Source organism: Myodes glareolus, chromosome 25, assembly GCF_982192425.1.
Source record: "Myodes glareolus chromosome 25, mMyoGla1.1, whole genome shotgun sequence".
Lineage (NCBI taxonomy): Eukaryota > Metazoa > Chordata > Mammalia > Rodentia > Cricetidae > Myodes > Myodes glareolus.
The window spans coordinates 29,408,247-29,429,098 of NC_142050.1; the positions used below are offsets into that span (position 1 = coordinate 29,408,247).

The window sequence follows — 20,852 nt, forward strand, 5'->3', positions numbered from 1 at the left end:
TTCCTGCATAGCTTTTATTTCTAGGGTGTACTTTAGTATGGCTCAGAAGTAATGTTTCTTTGTGTTCCCAAAACAGGAAGCCGCGAGGGATGGTGATAAGGTGAGAAATTGCCCTTTCCTTGGTTAATTCTCCTGAGAATTAAAGGGATCCACAAGGAACCCCGACAGATTGCTCGCTATCTCCTGTCAGGAAGACAACAGTTAACAAAGCGCCTTTAAGATGCCAACTACCCCCGTCCAGTCTACCCACATGTCATTTCTCCCACGTGACAAAAGAAGTCATGGCGATGGGGCAGGGTGAGGGAGTGAGTGGAAGGCTGAGCCTGTGCCCGTCTGCTCTCTGCTTTCCTCTGGCTTTTGTGCTATATCCTCCTTGGCAGTTTTCTTCTTTGAGAGTGGTGCTATAATGCAGCTCACCCATCCCTTTCTGCTCTGCAGCGCCACTGATGTCCAATGGGACTGTTCTGTGCGCCCAACCAGGAAAAGCCAGAGGCACCTGACAGGAGAGAGAAAAGCTGGTAAAGGTGACCTGTCCGCTATGTATGCTGGGAAGTTCTGATGGATGGCAAAACCCAAGAGATAAGGATGTTTGACAGTGTGTGCAGCTCAGGCCATGAAATGGGCAGTTAAAAATCTCCATCCACCAGAAACTGGTACACATTGTTTACCAAGTCTCAGCTCTTCAAGTAACTATTAGCAGCAGATCATATTTGTGAGGCTCCTGTAGGTTTTAAGAGGATGTGCAAGAGTATTTGGGAAATGCTTGTGTTCATTAGAGTAGCCAGTCCCATGCTTCTTTTCTCGTTTGTTGTATATTAGGTGGTTTGGGGGTGGGGGCTCTTAGAATGGGAAAGTTGGGCGACCGAGAGGACCTCTAGATTGTTAGGGCTGGGAGCCAGGTCAGTGACCTACTCAGGAAGAGAGTGGAGCCTTAGAACTGTTTTGTGGCTGTGATAACTGTGAGTCACCATCAGAACAGTGTGCCTGAGCAGGGCCACAGTCCTGTGGGAGTTCCTGCCATTTGGATCTTTTCTGTGTCCTTGGCATACTCATGAGGTTAACCTCAGAATACCCTGGACCTAACTCTGGCCCATCCCTCTGGGTGTCACTTGCTTACCAGCACACACAAGATTACAGAAAGCTCCATGGTAACTGTGGATACAATCTAGCCCTGAAGTCTGTTGTTGGAACTCAAGCATGATGGCGGCATGGAAAAAAGACTCCAGCATCAAAGACAGAAAAGATGGAGTCAGGGCCTAGGCCAAAAAGATAAGCTTCCCTGCAAACCACCTTCTCTTCCCTGCTGTGTATGATCATTGAAGTGGAGGCAGATTAAGAATGCGGGCCAGACCTACAGGGCAGTCCTTTCCCTCCTTCATGCCTGGAATTCGGGCTTCCCTTGTGCTGAGAAAATGTAGCTGTTGGTAATGCTGCCCAGAGACATAAAGAATCTCTATCTTCTTGTTCTCCACTGTGTACCCGGAGAAGATAGCCACAAGGCCCTGCAGCAGCTGTCCATGGCCAGAGCAGAGCCGCTTTCATGCCCCATAGACACGGCGTCTTTCTTTGGGGGTGGTCACTTACAGGAACATCCCAGGCAGAAGTAGAGGGGAGCCAGAGGGTGACAATGTGCTCCTCTCAGGTACTGGGTAGCCCTGGAGTCCTCCGCTCCTTCTTCCAGCATCTCCCCTCTATTGGCAGGTACAGCAGGTGTGGACAGGAGCAGAGGGCAGAGGACGCGGCTGATGTCCTTAGGTGCGTGGGTGAAGAATTTACGCCAGAGCAACCCATTAGGGCCTGAACCAGCTTACACAAAAGCATTTTAATTGACAGTGTACAATTTTCCAAAATATATTTTGTAAGAAAATGCAGTAGTTAACTATAGTCTTTACAAATTTCTCAATAAATTCCAGTGTACTTCAGACCCCTGTCCACTAAAATACATGCTCCCCCAGTCTCCTGGGCAAGCTGCTTGACATTCACTAAGAAACAGAAAGGCCCCGTGAAACAGTGGTCCGTGCTCGGTGTTGGCTTCTCAGCAGACCTGAGGGAATCAGCAGGTACAGTGGCAAAAACTCCATCACGGGGTTTCTCCCACCCTCTCTGCCTGCTCAATAGCGTTCCCTTTGATCCTTGTTCTACTGGTCATTCCTCAGCGAGTTTTCCAAAAACAACCCCCCAAAAAGGTATATGTACATCTTGGACCCAAATGATTCCAGAGCCCAACAACATGGCTGGGTGTCCCTTGTGTCCTCCCCAGCATTGCTGGGGTAAGTGTCGGGAAGGATTGGTGGTATCCTGTGTTGACCTTGTACCTGTGAGTTGCAGTCCTAAATTCTCTGTTCTTGGGAAACACAAAGAACAGGGTGAGCAGTCTGGGTGTTTTAATCTTGTCCTGTCCCTGGGTTGGTTTTGACCCACTTGCTTACTTTGTGGCTTGGGATGTGTTTTCCTGTAGAAAGACTGAACAGTGTCTCCCAAACCTTCCCCCTGTCACCATCAGCCCATAAGCACATTCTGAACACCAGCCCATACTACACCAGCCCATACTACAGTAGGACTAAGACTTGGCTGGGGAGGAGCAAGGACCACATTTTAAAATTTAAAATGCCCTATCTACAAGGTAAATCCTTTTGTTACCAGCCTGTTTTGTTTTTCATTTTTAAAAAAATCATTTGTACTAAATAGACATCTACATTCTTGTTGAGAGAAAAAAAAGGCTTAGCTATCTCTTAGCTATCAAATGTTTTCCCCAAATTTACTCCCTGAAAGTAGAGCAGGGTAAACAAACATGTGGCCCTTGTTTTTACAGTGTCAAAAATATGTATATATCCTCTCAACTTCAATTTATTTTTCAAAGTTTCAACAGTGTATTGTTCAAAGGGAGCCCCCCCCCAAAAAAGATAAAGCTCCAAATGCCTGCTAGCTCCCTCTATCGAGGAAGGCTGAAGGCCCGCGTCTCCCTGATGAGCCTGGGTCCTGCCTGCCATGCAGACTGCTTAGCTGTTTCTCTCCAACTCACACAGAAGCAGCGGTCGCCACTGGGTTTGGTCGGTCAGAATCACCAGGCCCTTGGGTCTGCAGCTGGGAAAACCATCTGTCACTGAGTGAGGAGTTCTGATTTCTCTTTGGTACAGCTGAATGTAAAGTCTTGCTGAGAGCCCTTCTTCCTTTTCTCGGCCAGAGACTCTGAATTAACTAACAGCTCTAAAAACCCAGTAAAAACAAAGGAAGATGGCTTTTATAGATGCTAGCAGTGTGTCCTGTAGAACAGATGTCCCAGCAGTGAAACAAGCTGAGGCCAGATACCAGTGTTAAAAGGCAACACAATTTGGGCACACAAGGAGCTCTGGACCAGCCTGGCCAGAGTTTCCATGGCCAGCCCAGATAGCCTTTTTCTAATCTTGTAGTTGAGAGGCTGTGGGGTTGCAATATTGGTCTTTGCGGAAACAGAATTTTCTGTCTATCAAATGCCTTGCCCCAGTGACTGTGACCCTGAAGTAGCCTCTCACACAGGCTATGACAGAGCGAACCCTCTGGTGACAGAAAGTCTTAAGTTCCCTGGCACTGCCCTCCCCTGCCATCTGAGAGAAGCATCTCTCCAGCGCCTGGGAGACCCACGGGGCCCCTTGATTTCTGATAGCCTTTTCTCCCCCAGGGAATAGCGCAGGGTGATGGCGGTCAAGGTGGAGCTAGGCAGCTCCTTTTAAAAATAAGCTACTCCAGAACCAACAGTGGATCACGGGAATTCATGCCCAAGAACAAAACAGACCAAGTTCAAAGTTCCCCACAGACTCCCCCTTCTCAGAAGGCCAGATGAAACCTTGCTGGTCCCTGCCCTCAGCAGCCTTTTACATGGCCGCTTGACAGCTGAGCCTGTAAAAATCCTGTGCTAGGTACTAGGCATGCCTTTGTGCTTCCCTGAGATGCCACCAGAAACGGGACAGCTGGGGTGCCACCAAGACCACAGAAAACGAAAGCCTGGCACTGTGCTGGGAGAGCAGGCAGAGGCACCTAAAACTGCATGTTCCGGGCCTGCCTTTCTCCATGGCAAAGGAGGGTGAAACAAGCTATAGCGTCTCCAGTGTCCGGGCTTTGGCCCTTGGTGGTGGGCAGCAGGACTAAATGGGCACACACAGCACAATGCTCAGCAACTTGACAAGTCCCCGAGCTTCCCGTGGAACGCTAACACCTGGTACTTTAGCCTGATTGTCTACTGAGACATGTTTGCCAGTCAGGAACCAGTCAGGGTCCCAGGCCATGTCTGTCCCTAGACAACTGCTCTGACTCTGGGTTTTGGGGAGTCACCCCTTCAGTGGAACAGTGAGAAACAGATAGAGGACATCTTGCTTTCAGTAGGTACTGCAGATTTGTTCCTAGTGGGAGCAGAAGGCCAGAAGACATCTTGGGGCGCGTCTTCTAGGAGTGCCTTGGGCGATGGGCCAGTGTCAGTACACCTGCCATGAGGAAGCCTTCTGGGCATGAGCTCCCTTCCGCTGCCTGCTCATCCACCTCTTCGGCAGGGCGCCACTGGGTAGTGAGGCCTATGTGTGTTAAGTCCCAATCCCACTAAGCAAAAGTAAGAAAAACAGAATCCAGAGCAGGAGGCTCAAAGCCGTGCCCTGGGAGATGGTGGGACTAAAGATTGAATTGTGGGAGGTGGGATACAACAAGCTAGTGGAGATAGGAACTTGGGACCTGACCTTTTAAGACCACCGTGGCCTGTTTCTCACTCCAGCCCACCCTCCTGCCTTGGGGAGAAGCACAAAGGAACACAGTGGCATGGCATGGTGCCGTCCCGCACCAGACTTAGGGAAACAATCTTTGACACCAAATGGCTGTGTGACCCTGCGCAAGTCACCTGACCTCTCCGTCTCTGTCACCTCACTTCTGAGACGAGAGGATGTCACGACTAGAGGCTCCCCAAAGCCCCTCTCGTGGCTTTCTCCACCTTCCTCTCACCTTCCAGCGGCTCTGGGTTCAGGCACAAGTGGGTTGATTATTTTACACGAGGGAACTGGACAGAATGTGACTTGTTGAGCTGGAAAAGGGAAAAATTAAGGCCCTTCGGGGATTGGGAGGAGGCAAGCCTCGGAGTCCACTTTCCCTCCGCAGTCTCTCCCTCTCCCAGTGGGACGCTTCCCCCGGTCCAAATGGCACTTCGGGTGGTCTGGAGCTCCTCAGTGCTGTTGGCTGGCCAGCAAACTCAGAGATGTGTGTCTTCCTCCTCATCCAGGTCATCCTTAGTCAGGACGTCCAGAGGGACGATCCAGCTGTCCCCCAGCTCCCCATTCAGGTTGACCACCTTCTTCTCCTGCATCTCGGAAGGGGTCTCCATCACTTCCAAGGTTGGGTTGTCATGGTAACCATTTTCTACTGTCTGCAGCTCCTCTGTGAGTCGTTGCTAGAGTGGGGACAAAGACCCCAGGAAGAAGGCAATTTTTTTTTAAGAGCTGTGAGCTTTCATACGAAACATACTTCCCCATTCTACCCAGAGACCCCAAGTTGGCTAAAGTAAATTCCTGTGGCTCATTTGTGGGGGCAGATGCTTCTGGAGGTCACCCTGGCTCCAGGCCTGACCATCTCACAAGCCCTTCCCCATCTCTCAAAATTATCCACCTTCGGGACTGGAGAGATGGCTCAGCGGTTAAGAGCATTGCCTGCTCTTCCAAAGGTCCTGAGTTCAATTCCCAGCAACCATATGGTGGCTCATAACCATCTGTAACGAGGTCTGGTGCCCTCTTCTGGCCTGCAGGCATACACGCAGACAGACTGTTGTATACATAATAAATAAATAAATAAATAAATAAATAAATAAATAAAAATTATCCACCTTCATTCTGTGGCAATCTGTGACAACGCTGGGGAGAGATTTTTGAAGATGGTTTGTCCTTAAATTCTTTTTTCTCTCCTCCATCCCTCCCTCTACACACCTCTCACTCCATAATAAAAGCAAGACAGAAAAAAAGAAGAAAGAAAGAAAGAAAGAAAGAAAGAAAGAAAGAAAGAAAGAAAGAAAGAAAGAAAGAAAAGGAAGGGAGGAAGGAAGGAAGGAAGGAAGGAAGGAAGGAAGGAAGGAAGGAAGGAAGGACGGACGAGTGCCTTCAGACCAACTGATAGGACTTCTCAAATGGAGAAGATGAACATGGTGGTCCTTCTGTCGTGCACGCTGCAGGTAGCAGCGGGCAGCCTGGCAATGGTTTGTGGCCATGGATACACACCGCCATCAGTCATACATGCCTCATTTGGTGTATAAGGTCACTGGGTCTAGGAACTCTCTATGTTCCCAGTAGTGTGCAGCCCGGGTTGAGACCCACGGTGGAATGCCACTATAATAGTGTTTATGAGATGGGTCACGCCGTGTAGTCCAGGCTGACCTCAAGCTTGTGATCCTCCTGCCTCAGCGCCTGTACTGAGATTACAGATGTACGCCACCACACCAGAGGAGATGGTGGTTCCAGTAGGTCAGGTGAAAGAGGTTTTGGTTAAGCACTTGCCTAAGCCCATATAGTGCCCTAATCTCCCGAGCAGCTCCTCTCTGTGTTGATGACAAGGCACACAGGACATGGACAGAGCTAGGGCTTAAAGCTGATATTTCTGCTCTGGCCACCACAAGGAGTCTTCACTGTTTGAGACAAGCTAACCTTGCAGTGGGGACAGGAGTGGGGACAGGAGCCTGTCAGGAGGGTTCAGGCCCACTCGCTATGTGGAAGGATGGAGGGAGAGTTTCCCCTAGGCTGGTTGCTCCCTGTCTTGAGCAGGAAAACGCCTACCTGGTCCTTCCTCTGGGAGATGCGCTGGTGACAGCAGCCGTAGAGGGCAGCAACAAGCAGCAGGAAGGATGCCATGCAGACAATGGTGATAATGAGAGGCAGGCTGAAGCGGTCCTCATTGGTTTCCGGTGGTCCTTCACTCCCCAGCATCATGTCACTGACTCCCGCCTAGCCACGAAAGAGAACTTGAGGGGCAGGAAACAGAGTCCGGGCCTCTTGTCTCCTCCACCCCATCCAGGGGTGAGCCCTTCCATCTGGGTCTGTTGCCCCCGTCCCACCACCCACTCTGCCCACTCAAATGGTCCTCTCTTCCAGATGCTTAAGTGACAAAGGAGCTTCTACGTCAGAGGACACTGGACTTAGGGCCGTGCAGGACAAAACTCCTTACCTCTCTCAGGTCATCCCACTTGTCCTTCAACAGCTCAAACACGACTTTAGGAGGAAGCTTCGCTGTGGGAAAGAAGGAAAGACTGCTGTCTCCAGGGTCCAGCCCGGAGTGCTACGGGATGGGTAGCGGGGGTTCCCAAGAGAAGGACGTCCTGTATCTATCCCAGTCAGTCCCAGGTCTCCTGGGATGGTTCCTGGCACCTCCCCCAGACCATCCCTCTGTCCCAGTCCCGCCCACACAGGCTAGGGTCCCTTCCCCGTCCACTCACTCTCAATAGTGACTCTTTTCACCGCCACCGCCCGGCTGCCGAGAATGGGTGCCAGCTGCAGGGTGCACTGGTCTTGAGCTGGCTTGAAGGAGGCTTTGACCGAGTGGCACAGCATTTCCACGAGTTTTTCATCTGGAGTGTTCCCTTCCTATTGGACAGAGAGAGCAAAGGTGATTCCCGAGGTGGTGACAACAGCTTGGGCTTGGGGGCCGCCCCCTTTCTCCTGTCATTTCCACTGGCGCCACTCCTGGATCGACTTGTATTTTCCTCCTATTCTCTCCACCTTTCTCTAGGTTTCCATTCCCCCAGCCTGTGCATGGTGTCTGCGGGCCATGCCCCCTCTCCCAGGTTCCCTTTCCTCCCTGCGGCTCTGGTATCAGTGGCTGCATTGTCATGGCTCCGCTGGATAAATCAGTGTACGGCACCCCACCACTGTCAGGGGAGAACTGCCACAATCCAGGGATTTAAACCTGCTGCTCCCTAGCCTCTTGTCCGTTGTACTCAGTTGGAAAGGCCACGCAGCTCTCCAAGACAGTAAACCCCCTCCCCCCAAATAACGTCTCAGCTCCCATGCATAGGCTAAGGCTATGGACAGAAATAGGCTGTAAGGGAAAGTAAGGCATTATGGGATTCTGGGGGTGTCCACCGGGTTGCTTACACAGACCTAAGCATAAAGAACACAGAAATATAAGGTCGGGGCTGATGGTGAGGTTACTGTAAGGACTTCAGCTGAAACATTGTCTCAGGGGCAGTTTCAACACTGCTTCTTCTAAACCTCCAATGGTCAAATGCATGCTCCTATAGTTTATTCCATGTGTGTCAACAAAACACAACTGGAAGGCGACAATAGCAAAGCCCAAGGTCTCCTCTTCAGTTCTTGCTTCCAGAAGTGGCTGCCAAAATTGGCATTGGCCAGTAGAGGGCAGCAATAAGCCAGGCACCACCTGTATTGAAGAGCCGGTCAATGGCCGTGTGCTGCAGCCCAATCAAGTCTGTGGGCCCAGAAAACTGGAAGTGTGAAGGAACTGTACACATTGCTATACTCTTACACAGATATGCGGGGGACAAGAAAATCTGAACCCACGCTCAGGACAGATTAATTCTTTTCTGAGGTGCTGGAAGTTAAAGCCAGGACCTTGCACTTGCTAGCCAAAATCTTTATCTCTCGCTTTCTTGTTACTTTTAAAGAGAAATGGTCTCATTAAATTACCAGGAATGGCCTCATATAGACTTTAGCCCTCTTGCTTTTGCTTCTTATGTAGCTGGAATTATAGGCCTGAGCCACATGGCCCAGAATAGCCTACCAACACCACACACACACACACACACACACACACACACACACACACGCAACCAGGGTCTCCCGAATCTCAGCCCACCTGGGTCAGTGAAAACCGAGGGGAGTCCTGTGTGTACGGGCTGACGTAGGAGGCTGTTCCCTTTGAGGAGCTCATGGACCGGGGTGGGACAGAGGGCTGGGCCGGGGGCTCAGAGGAGTGTACTCACGCAAAGGCTGGCTCCGGTGAGATTCAGGATGAGTAGTTCCTCACTGGGCATCATGGGGGCTTCACATTTTAGCTGGAAGAGGTCAAAAGATGAAGGGTTAGGCACCTTTGACTCTCCCTCAGCGAGGGCTGAGTGGCACAGGAGAAGGGCACACGGCAAGGTGCAGGGCATGGCTGGTTAGTTTCAGAGCCAGGAACGTACCCGGCTGCCCAGCTGTTCCCAAAGCCTGAGTTAGAACAGGAAGAAAGGCAGGAAGTGCCCAGCCGGGGCTCTGCGTGGGGCCCTTGAGTCTGGCTTTCTTATCCCATCTGTTGCTAGAATTACCTTGTAATTCCTCAAAGTCCAGACGGGAGAGGTTGTGCTGGGGCCCTGAGGGGCTGTCGAAGTCCAGTGAGAGCTGGACTGGGTGAACTCCTCAGCGGTCGGCACGGTCTTGGTTCCCAGAGACCCTGTAGTCTGCCATGGTGTGGATACAGGCAACGTGGAGGTGCCTGGCATCTGGATGGTGGTGGGCAGAGTGCCTTTGGAGGTGCCCAGCGGTGCTGTAACAGACAGAGCAAAGGCTGAAGAAAAGGCAGTCTTTCCCGGCTTCACAGTTCTCCCAAGGTGAAGCCAGTGGCTATGGAGGAATAGGAGGCGGACTTGGCGGCACAGGTGGAGCTAACATCCACAGGGCACTTGCTTTGTGGGAGCGAAAGGCACTGGCTCCTTTAACCTGGCTCCGTCACAGCCCCTATCTATCAGCAAGGCCACTGAGGCTTGGTGGCTCATCCAAGGTCACACGGCACAAGTCTTAGTGTGGGGGATTCTGACAGACACCCCACTCAGTCTGTGCCCCCCGCAAAAGGGCGTGGCCACTGTCTACCGGTGCACAGGCACGTGCGCAGAAACCGAGCTGGCCATCGATTCTGACACGAATGCCCCCAGTTAAGACTGGCGCTTTAGAAATAAGTAAAGGGAGGTAGAAACAAGATCGGGTGTGGTGCTGCACACCTTTGAGCCCAGCATTTGCGAGGCCGAGGCAAGCAGATCTCTGTGAGTTCGAGGCCAGGCCTCCAGGAACATAGCAAGTCCCTTTCAGGTCAGCCAGTCTCAGAAAAGGGAGAAAAGAAGGGAGGAGCGAAAGAGAAAGGGAGGGGAGGAGGACAGCAAACACATCGCATCACACGTCCTGAGAGCAAGCAAGCGAGTCTCCAGGGGGTCAGCCCTCCTTTTCCAGCATATGGTCCCTGGGCTCCAACTCGGGTCATCAGGCTGGACAACAAGTGCTTTACCTCACTGGGCCATGCCCCTCGCCTTTATTTATTTGTTTTTATTTACTTAAAAGCATGTTTCTTACACTTTGTTTCTATCAAACAGATCTGAGAAGCATTGTTCTAGAGTTTTCCCAAGCTCCTGTCACCACAACCATATAGGCTCTGGCTTCGTTGAATCTATGCATTGTTAACCTCCGTTGCTGCTAAAAAAAAAAAAGGAGCCCATGGCTAGGGCTGATGAAGGCAGAAGACACACAAAATGTTTAAAATTCAGCATGCACCTCTAAAATCCACTATGGGAAAATGTACTGTCAAGTCTCTCTCTTTTTTAAGATTTATGCCCTGTGTTTCACCTGCAGTTTTGTCTATGGACAACATGTATGCAGTACCCAAGGTTGCCAGAGAGGGCATCAAATGATTACAGATGGTTGTTAGTTGCCATGTGGGCGCTGAGACTTTCTGTCTGGTAAGAGCCAGTGCTCTTACCCACGGAGCCATCTCTCCAGCCCTTCTCATTTCTTAAGGAAAACAAAAGCAGCCCGGCATGGTGGCACACACCTTTAATCCCAGCACTTGGCAGGCAGAGGCTGACAGTCTGAGTTCAAGGCCAGCCTGTTCTAGAGAGCGTGTTCCGGGGCAGCCAGGACCACACAGAGAAACCCTGCCTCAAAAACAAGCAAGCAAACAAACAAAAGAAAAAAAAAAAAGGGAAGAAGAGAAAATAAAGAGAAGAAAAAGAGAAAGGAAAAAAAGCAAAAGCAAAAAAATGCCAAGAAATGACTTACCATGTGTGGCAGGTTTCCCTGAGGACACAGAGAAGTCAGGAGGGCTGGTCATGGGGCCAGAACTGTTGGAAACAACGGTAGAATGGTTTTCTGTGGTTGGCGAAGGAGTCGTGATAGGCGGGAGAGGGCTTGCTGTGTTGTCCGTGGTGGAGGCAGGAGTAGACTTGGAGGTAGCTGAAGGGCTGGGAGTCTGGGAAGACGGAGTGGTCGTCTGGTTACTCCCCTGAGTGACTGGCGGGGCTGTGGTGACATAGGAGGCTGGCGGTCGGCTGCTACTAGTGGTGTCAGTGTCACTGGGTGGCCTTCCTGTGTCCATCTTGTCAGTCTGGGAGCCGCTGGACCTTGTAGGCCCGCCACTGCCGTCACTACTTTGACTGTCAGCGGAGCCTGGGGGCGATGCAATAGTAGGCACTGGAGGTTGGCCTGGGACCACTGTTTCTTTGGATGAAGGAGCCGTGGTTGACTGGGTTGGAGAAGATGTAACTGGGGCTTTTGTCGATGCTGTGGTAGCCGGAGCAGTTGTTGTCGGAGGGTTGTTCCGGTCTACAGTAACAGTTGTAGTTTTGACTCCAGGTTGCGTTGTAGTAGGCTTGTCTTTCTCAGGCGCTGTTGATGAAGACAACACAGAATCAAACCAGGTGTTAGCCAGCATGTCTGTGAGCTTCTCGAGCCACCCCCCAGATGCATCGACCCACCCTCCCCACCCATCTCTGACACCTGCCTTGCTGAAGCCTGCATCCTTCATGAGAGTCTACAGTGACATAGCCCCTCAAGTCCACCACTGGCTCTGCTGCCCTGCCCTGCCCACCCTCCAAAAGATGACGCAGACCAATGCTTCCCGAGCTGCCTGCCCTGATTCCGCAGCAAGCGGTGACCAGAGCCACACAGCCTCTCCAGGGAAGGCACAGCCCGAGGACAAAGGGATGACCGACGGCAGTTACACAAACGCTCACAAGGCCCCACTGTGGGCTGTGCCGAGGAAAAGCGGTGAGCCTGGCTGTTTAGCGCGGCAGCTTTACCTAGGTGGGGGGCGGGTCAAGGAAGAAAAGCTTTTAAAAGAATGTATATTTAGAGCACCGTTACACGGCAGGGCTTTGTGGTGACCTCTGTTGAGTAAGACCAGAACCCACAACCCCAGGGAGATGACCTGAAGATAGAACAGCTGAATGACAGACGCGGTAACTTCAGGAAGCATGAATAAGGACATGGAAATGGAGAGGGTCGGGATGGTGGTGGGGGGGGGATGGGGGGGATAGGGGGTGGGAGGGGATGACAGTACAGGCAGCTGTCCTGGTTTTGTGTCTCCTGCTGTGATAAGACACCTTGGCCAGGCGGGCGGTGATGGCGCACACCTTTAATCCCAGCACTTGGGAGGCAAAGGGAGGCAGATCTCTGTGAGTTCGAGGCCAGCCTGTCCTACAGGATGAGTTTCAGGACAGGCTTCAAAGCTACACCAGAGAAACCCTGTCTCAAAAAACCAAGACACCTTGACCAAAAGCAGTTCTGGGGATAATAAGGGCTTGTTATGGATATAAAAGGGGTCCTGGTTCATTATATCAAGGAAGTAGGAATGCAAGGAGGATAAAGCATGGGTCCTTCCTCGCTTAGCTACTTGTCTTCTCTCTTAAACTGTGTAGGACCCCTGCCCGAAGAAAGGTGCGCCCCACAATAGGCTGGGTCTTCTACATCAGTTAACAGTCAAGACAATCTCCCTCAGACATGCCATGCCCACCAGGCCAACCTGACTGAGATAATCAATTACCTCATTAATCTCCTTCCCAGATGATTCTAAACTGTGTGGTCAAGCTGACGCTTAAAACTGACCAAAATAATCCAGCCCTTGTCACCCTGACACAGAAATGCATCGCTACACTGTAACAGCAAACTGCCCTCCATTAACCATTAAGCTAAAAAGAATGCTGTGAGAACAAGTATCTTCAAAGGAGAAGACAGGGCAGAGTGTGATGGGTCTAAGGGATGTGCCAGAAGCTTAGAGCACGGGGGAGGGGGCATCTGAGAACCGTGGGCCTTCGAGGGAGCGAGCTGCCCACACCAGACAGTTCTGAGAACACAGCGAGGTTCTCTTAGCTTTCTAGCTCCATGTCAGTGAGAGCCACACATTCAGACACACTCGTCTCAAAAACAAACAGAGCTACATAGTGAGATCCCCCCATCTCAAAAGGGAAAGAGAAAACTATATCCTAGATCAAATGCGACCTGAGTTCTAATCTTATTGACATGTAAAAAGAAGCCACTGCACAGGGTGAAACAACCATAGTTTCACCGTGTAGAATGGGATCTGAAGGTAACAAGACAAGCGGGGGGGGGGGGGGGGGGGGGAGGTGTCTATCAATCATCCAGAGAAACGACTGGTGGCCAGAGGTGCAGAGCTGTGGACGTTAGAGACAAGCAGAGGTTTTATTCAGGACTGGATTTCCATCAAGCCAGTGTGGCCACAAGGGTAAGGAAGAAAACTTGGGGGAAGGGGTTGGGCTGGGGGAGGGGTGTTGACTCCCGGCTTTCTACCATGAGCAGTGAAAAGGCTGGGGTGGGAAGGAAGGGGTGTCGTGCATGGCCAGACTACACGTCTGTTGGGACAAGTCCCCACTCGTGAGACTGGCCAGGAACAGCATGTGTTTCCTCTTACAGACTGAAAATGCCAGGCTTGCCAACTTCCCCCAACATCCTCTGGATCCACAAGCTTTGTCAGTTGCAAAGCACGGGCACCTGGCGACGGCCGCAGCAGGAGACTGTGCTCACGTGCAAAGAGCCCTGAAAGGTGAGGTGACACCAGTGAGCGGCAAGTCCCTGCTGCAGGGCTAAGTGTGGCTGAGCGGGCAGGAGGAGGGCGCGTCTCTCCGTTAATACACAAGACTCCAGTCTCTGTCGTCTACTGGGAAGCAGACGGCGGTATCAAGTGTGGCACCATCCAGCCTTATGGAAGTCAAAAGCCGTCAAAATTCTAAGGGATGGGAGTCCGGTAGATGAAGTGGTATTGGTGGGACCGACTGCCATATAGGACTGAAGGCACACACAATAGAATGTTATATTATTAATTAAAAAAAAGTCAATAGACCCAGGTGTAGTGGTGCACACCTCCAGCCCCAGCAACGGGGAGGCTGCAGCAGGAGGACGGTGAGCTCAGATTCCACTTGGGCTACATACACAGTGAGACCCTGGTTTTAAAAATAAAACTAGCTAAACTAAAGACAAAAGCAAGACAGGTATAGAGGAACATGCCTGCGACCCTAGCAGCCAAGAGGAGGCAGGAAAACCAGGCGTGCAAGGCCATCTTTGGCTACATAATGAGTTCAGGGAAAAGTCTGGGCTATTTGAGACCGGTTTCAACTCTCTCCCACTACAAACAAATCTAGAGCCATATTGGGGGTGAGAGGGGGTGTGCGGTATATGCGTGTATGTGTATACATGCATGCTCATGTGTGCAGGGTCCCCTGTCTGAGTACCTGTGGAAGCTCCCTGCCTGGCCAGGACAGGGTAAAGCCAGAGGGGTGAAGAGGCGGGTTGCTCCTCCTACCCCAGCCCTGAATTACCAGCAAGGTTGTCAGGATTGAACACGTTGCCTCATGTTGGCATCACTACCACTTCATCCACTGGCACCCTTCCTCCCAGCCCCCTAGGTGCTAGACATCGGGGAAGTCCCTCCTTGCAGTTCAGAAAGCAACTGTTAGCTCCGCTGCTCAGGAGGTGACAGCATCAGTAGGGATTCGGGAATTTAAGAGCTGCAGAGGCAGACGTGGCCCTTTGTGATGGTTTGAACAAGAATGGCCCCCACGGGCTGGTACATCTGGATGCTTAGTCACCAGGGAGTACCACTCTTTGAGAAGGATTGGGAGTTGTGGCATTATTGGATGAGGTGTGGCCTTGTTGGAGGAAGTGTGTCACTGGGAGTGAGCTCTGAGGTTTCAAAAACCCATCCCAGGCTGTGTGTGTGTGTGTGTGTGTGTGTGTGTTCAGGTCAGGATGTAGCCCCCTATCTGTCTGCCTGCATACCACCATGCTCCCTGCCATGATGACAATGGACTGACCTCTGAAACTATAAGCGAGCCCCAGTTCAATGCTTCCTTTTCTAAGAGTTGCCACGGTCATTACTGTCTCTTCACAGCAATAGAACACTGACCAAGAGAGACTTCTTACAGTGGCAAACAGGAAAATGCTTCTCAATCTGAACCATGAACGTTCTGGACCGGACTCTTTTCTGTTGTAGACAGTCGCCCTGGGTATTAGCACGCTCTAGCAACATCTCTGGCCTCTGGCCACTAGATAGAAGTAACAGACACTCTTCCAACCCTAACCATTGAAAATGCCCCCAGACACTGCCATATGCTCCTTTGAGGAATCAATGACTCCCCAATGAAACCACCAACTAACAGGAGAGAATACCAAACTAATTCCACAAAGCGCCCCCACCAACACACAGAATAGAAGCCAGAGGACTTCAAAATGCAAAGGAAGATCCGTTTGGCAGCTGAAGAGTTGAGAAGGATGAAAGACAAAAGATTGGTCCTGGGGCTACCAAATCCCAGTGTTGGGTTACCTGACCACCACGTCATCTGGTCTCTAGAATCGAAACTGACCTTGACATACAGGGCTGCAGTGCTGCATAGAAATGGACCAGATACCCACAAACCTCCATCTGCCGACATTCCCATCTCAGTAGATCCAACTGCTTTCCTGTCTGGCAAGGCCACGCCTACCTTGCTTAGGGCTCCCAAAATACACACGAGGATGATAAAATGAAAGATGAGAATTTTTTCATCAGGACTGATTTATCAATATAGGTACCCAGTCAGAGACCCTGCATTCCATATGCTGGCTCAAGGCACCCAGCCTGGGACATCTTGTTATAGGAAGACAAAGTTGAATGGACGGTTGCATTGCCAAGAACACCTAAGAACAATTATACATGAAGAAATCCGAAGTCTCGGAGAGAGCTATTAGTGTTAATTCAGAGTCTCAGTTGGAGGGGCTGGAGAGATGCCCCACAAGCGTGAGGACCCGAGTCTGGATCTCTAGAATCCATGGAAAGCTAGATTCGATATCACATATCTATAATCACATCATTCCAACAGTGCGATGGGCGGTGGGAACAGGGGACTCTCCAAGGCGAGGACCTACACCTGAGGTTGCACGGACGGACACACATACAAACGCACCATAAAGATTTGACCGCAGCACCGTGTACACACGGGGACGAGCTTTTCAGCACGTTTGCCCTGCTCACTTGCACTCTAACTGTGTTCCCTGACGGTTCAGATAGCACAGCTCTCGGCAATACTTGCCACGTGTTCTGAATGAGAATCTTATCGGGTCTCTCTAATGAAGACAGAGTGTAATTAACTGTCAATTGTGACTTCACAGTTGTTTTGGTTTTTTTCTAAGTGGTTCATGAAATAGCTATTCTTCCTTTTGCTGACTTTCTCATTTTTCAATTTTAATTATTTTTAGGAGACAGATTTACTCTGCAGCACAAGCTGGTGGGGAACTCATGGTGACCCCTTCTCCTGTCTCAGCCTCCTACATTGCAGAATTCCAAGTCTGAGTCACCATGCCTAGCTAGTTATGCATTTTAAAACTGACGGTGGCTTGGATTTCCTAGAACTGAGAGCGAGCACTGTTAGCCTAGTGTAGAGCTTTGGTGTGCCTCTTCCTCCTTGGCCAGGTATGTTAATCAGACACTGATTCCAGCGAGGGCGTGAACAAACTTCCCCGAGTGTAAGGGACAGAATAGAGTTTCCAGGGGAAAGATGTATGTAATTTGATATTCTTGGCAGGAAGATCGGTATGGCAATCCACACACCCTGCCAAAGGGTTTTTAGAACAGTAGCTAAGCATCGTGTATTCCTAAAGACCAAAATGTGTGGGCAGGTCCAACAAGAACGCTGCCAAGCCCGGCGACCCAAGTTTAATTCCAGGGAGTCACACGGAAGGAGAACTAATTTCTGCAAGTTGTCCTCTTGCATGTGTGTGTGCGCATGCACGCACACACACACAAATCAATGTTAAAACAAAAATAATAATTGTGAGAGCTATGTTGAATGTTGGGGAACACCGCCACGTATGGAGTTGCCAGGAGTCAGTGCCCCCGCAGACATCTACCTCTAGGGGAGCACAGGTTCTTCTCTTAAAGGCAGCTTCAAGGGAACATGAAGGTACCGCCCCCAGCTCCAGAGGTCTGAAGCCGACAGCCCCTGTATTCCCTATGAAGGTCTGGAGGAAAATCTTTCCTTGCTTCTTCCTTACAGTTCTTGGCATTCCTTGGCTGTGTCACTGTGGTTCTTTCTGTGACTCCATCAGCACATGGCTCTTTTTTCCTCGTGTGCCTCGGTTTTTAGGGTGGGGACCCAGAGTCCCAACCCAAAGCCTCATGGGTACCAAGCCAACATTCGACCTCTGGGTACGCTAGTAGAGCCTGCCCTGCTCATGTGATGTCATCACAGTCCCGATTACACCAGAAAGACTGTGCGTGCCTCAGGTCACGTTCACAAGGTTCGCGGTAAGGGCTTTGAACCTGTCCCTCTGAGAGCTTGCTGTTCTAGCTCCCAATTACGCCCCTACATCCCGCAAGCTTGTGACAGCCTGTTGAAAATGTCAACTTGCCACAACCTAGAACCCTCTAAGAAAGCCGCCATTGAGAGATTCCTGGGTGAGGTTCGCCTGCAAGCATGACTGCGCAACACCGTCTTGATGATGAATCGATGAAGGAAGACACAGCCCATTGAGGGCAGCACCATTCCCTAGACGGGGGTCCCAAGCTATGTGAGATGGGAGAAAGCAAGGGGGCCTGCATTCCTCCCTGCTCTGCTCTTTTTCTGTTTGTTTGTTTTTGTTCTTTTGTTTTTCGAGACAGGGGTTTCTCTGTAGTTTTGGAGCCTGTCCTGGAACTAGCTTCTGTAGACTAGGCTGGCCTCGAACTCACAGCAATCTGCCTGCCTCTGCCTCCCAAGTGCTGGGATTAAAGGCGTGTGCCACCACCACCCGGCTCCTCCCTGCTCTTGACTACGGATGCAGTGACAAGCTGCTTCAAGCTCCCGGTACTGCAACTTCCCTCCATGGTACGCATCCTAACTTAGACTTGAATGTAAGCCAAATAAACTCTGTCTCCTTCTAAGTCGCTTTTTGGTCAGGGAGCTTTCTCGCAGCAACGAGGGCAAAAGTAGGCAGGTAAAAGGCAGGACTCTCAGTTTCCAATCTCATAATAAACTCAGTTTAAACACTGGTATCGTTACTGCATGCTGTAGGTGGGTCAGAAACAGTGTCAAATCCTCCTCTGAGGTAACCTGGGAAGGCCATTGGTCCACCACCAAGCACCATTTTTACACCACTGGTTCTGTGAATAATAGAGGCCAGATTCATTTCTGAGAGTTGGGGTCTCTGGGGACACTGCCGGGTAAGTGCTCCACATTTACTTCTGAACTGAGCCTGGCAGGGAACCTCCTGGGTCCCATCCCTGTTCCTCCTGATTTATTATTTAGCAGCAGGCAGAGTTAATGGCAGCCAAGTATGTCTTCGGATCTTTGTGTTCCACACTTTGGGGGCTCACAGCTAAGCATGCTCTGTGTCTGTCTGTTACGGCTCTGAGGAAGGCGTCTGACGGCCATGTGGGGACTCCTTAGACGCTACAGGAAACACGGCTGCCAGGGAGCACACCACACACGCCTCGAGAACATTGGCGCTTTAGCCTCCTGCCTGTTCTGCGCCACTTAGTTGTGAGCCCACGGAGAAGTCATGAGGTGGTGGAGACTGAGCCCTGGGGACCAACGGAGTCAGACAGTCCCACTCCAGTGCAACCACGGTCTCATTCCTCAGGGTCCATGCAGACTGGCTTCCTTCTCCTTTCCTGCCCCTTCTAAACCACGGGCTTTAACCTTTCAGATATTGCCTGTGACGCCTCAAATAAACAAGGTTTTGCGCTAGGCAAAGTGTTGGCCGCCGGGAGAATTTTTTCTTCCAGCTCTCCTACCTGCTCTCCCCAATAGGCTACGATGCTGTAGCAGTTCACCCTTGGGTGGTATCAGCATGGCATTATCTAGAAGCAGGCTAGACATGAGCACGCAACTAGCTGAAGATGGAGAACTAGCTTCCTAGGGACCATTGGGCTTGGGCTCAGGGAAAACCACCACGTGGGAGGTGGGACCAAGCATGCTAAGGACGGTCCCACACTGCCATCACTCTCTGGCCTTTCTTTAGGACTAAGTAAATTTTAGTTTAAACCTTGTGGTGCCGGGGATGGAACCCAAGACCTGCGATTTGATCACAAAAACAAACAAACAAAAAAAGAAAGAAAGAAAGAAGGAAGGAAGGAAAGAAAGAAAGAAAGAAAGAAAGACAAAACTAAAATACAACACCACCAAACATGTAATAGTTTTTGTTTTGATTGGGTCTCACTATGTAGCCCAAGCTAGCCTCAAACCTGCCTGATGTTCCCAAGTAGCTGGGACCACCCCCGTACAACACCATGCCCAACAAGAAGAGGAAAACTAAAAACCAATGATGCTGCTACAAGGGTGCTCCAGGGGCTAAAGCCCAACATAGTAAGAGGAATAAAGAACACTGGGGAAAAAAAAAAAACCACACCCCCCAAGCCACAGTTTCCTGAGTGGGGCTTAATCAGAACATCAGAGAAGGTCCCCTCCCCTGCCTCACAATGCCGGTAAGCGCTTTAACAATGGAATAAACCGGGGGAAGTTAAAAAAAGGCAGGCTCCTAGGAGCAAGAAAAAAAATACAGGCCCTAGAGAGATGACGGCTCCGCAGATGAGAGTATTTGCTGCTCTTGCAGAGGAACTGGGTTCAATTTTCCAGACCCACACGGTAGCTCACATCCATCTGTAAGTCCAGTTTTAAAGGATCAGGCAATCTGTTCTGGCCTCTGTGGGCTCAAGTCACGCATATGATACACATACATATATGCGGGCAAAACACTCACATAGATACACATCACACACACACACACACACACACAACACACACACATATAAAATCTAAAATAATGTTGCTGGTTTTAAAGCCCTATAGCTATGCAGGGAGACGAGCAGGCACTTCTGGAGTACTCCCCAGCTTCTAGTGAACTAACGGTATCCATAGCAACAACAGATTTTTTTTTTTTTAAACACAACCCTGCTGGACCAACACAACTTTCACACTAAAGACATAGCAGAAAGAAGCTCCCGTGTTGCCTATGGCAACCACTCCTCTAGTAGGGTCCATGGATCTTCCTCTTCAGGCCATTTCCTGCCATGTGGCTTCTCGGTCCTGTCTCCTTCACCCCTGCTATAGGCCGTGCCGTTCTTTAGCCCGCAGCACCGCTCGCAGTATTTCCCTAGGCAGCTCTACTGTGTTACCTCATTCACCGTCACTCACTCCGCGCAATGCCGGCCGTCAGCCTCCGGCGAACAACGCCTCCAGGAACATGTGTGTGTAAGTTTTTATGTGGATGTATGTTTCCATTTCTCTACGAGTGGACATGCCATGTATGGAAACTCTACATTTAGCATCTTGATAAACTGCCGAACTGTGTTTCCAAAGGGGCTGCCCGATTTTACATACGCAGGAGTTTCCTGATATCCTCAGCTCATGCCAGTCACTTCAACAGCCATGGAGTGGTTGCTCTATAGTTTTACCTAAGGATTAACCAAAAACACGACACCTAAAGAGGACGGCACTCCATGACCAAGTGGGATTTGGCGTGGATAGCGCAGTTAAAAACCAAACCAAACCAAAACCTGCCGTATTAACAAAATAAAAACCTTTGATCATCTTATTCCCAATTTACTTTTTAAGATTTAGTTTATTTAATTGCGTGTACGTGTGTGTAAGTATATGCACACGTAAGTGCAGGTGCCTGGCATCCAGAAAA

The 20,852-nt window shown here is 50.5% G+C and overlaps 1 protein-coding gene across 1 annotated transcript in view; it reads right to left on the bottom strand.

Moving 5' to 3' along the window:
- Window positions 1-1,790: 1,790 nt before the first annotated feature.
- Podxl (podocalyxin like) overlaps window positions 1,791-20,852 on the bottom strand; it is a 65,057-nt gene continuing 45,995 nt past the window's right edge. Inside the window, exons 7-13 of the mRNA XM_087901742.1 lie at window positions 10,977-11,582; window positions 9,260-9,477; window positions 8,936-9,007; window positions 7,430-7,577; window positions 7,162-7,223; window positions 6,774-6,941; window positions 1,791-5,404 (exon numbers count right to left, since the gene is read on the bottom strand). Coding sequence (XP_087757868.1) covers window positions 5,207-5,404; window positions 6,774-6,941; window positions 7,162-7,223; window positions 7,430-7,577; window positions 8,936-9,007; window positions 9,260-9,477; window positions 10,977-11,582 — 1,472 coding nt within the window. The 3' untranslated portion in view covers window positions 1,791-5,206. The remainder of the gene's footprint in view (window positions 5,405-6,773; window positions 6,942-7,161; window positions 7,224-7,429; window positions 7,578-8,935; window positions 9,008-9,259; window positions 9,478-10,976; window positions 11,583-20,852) is intronic.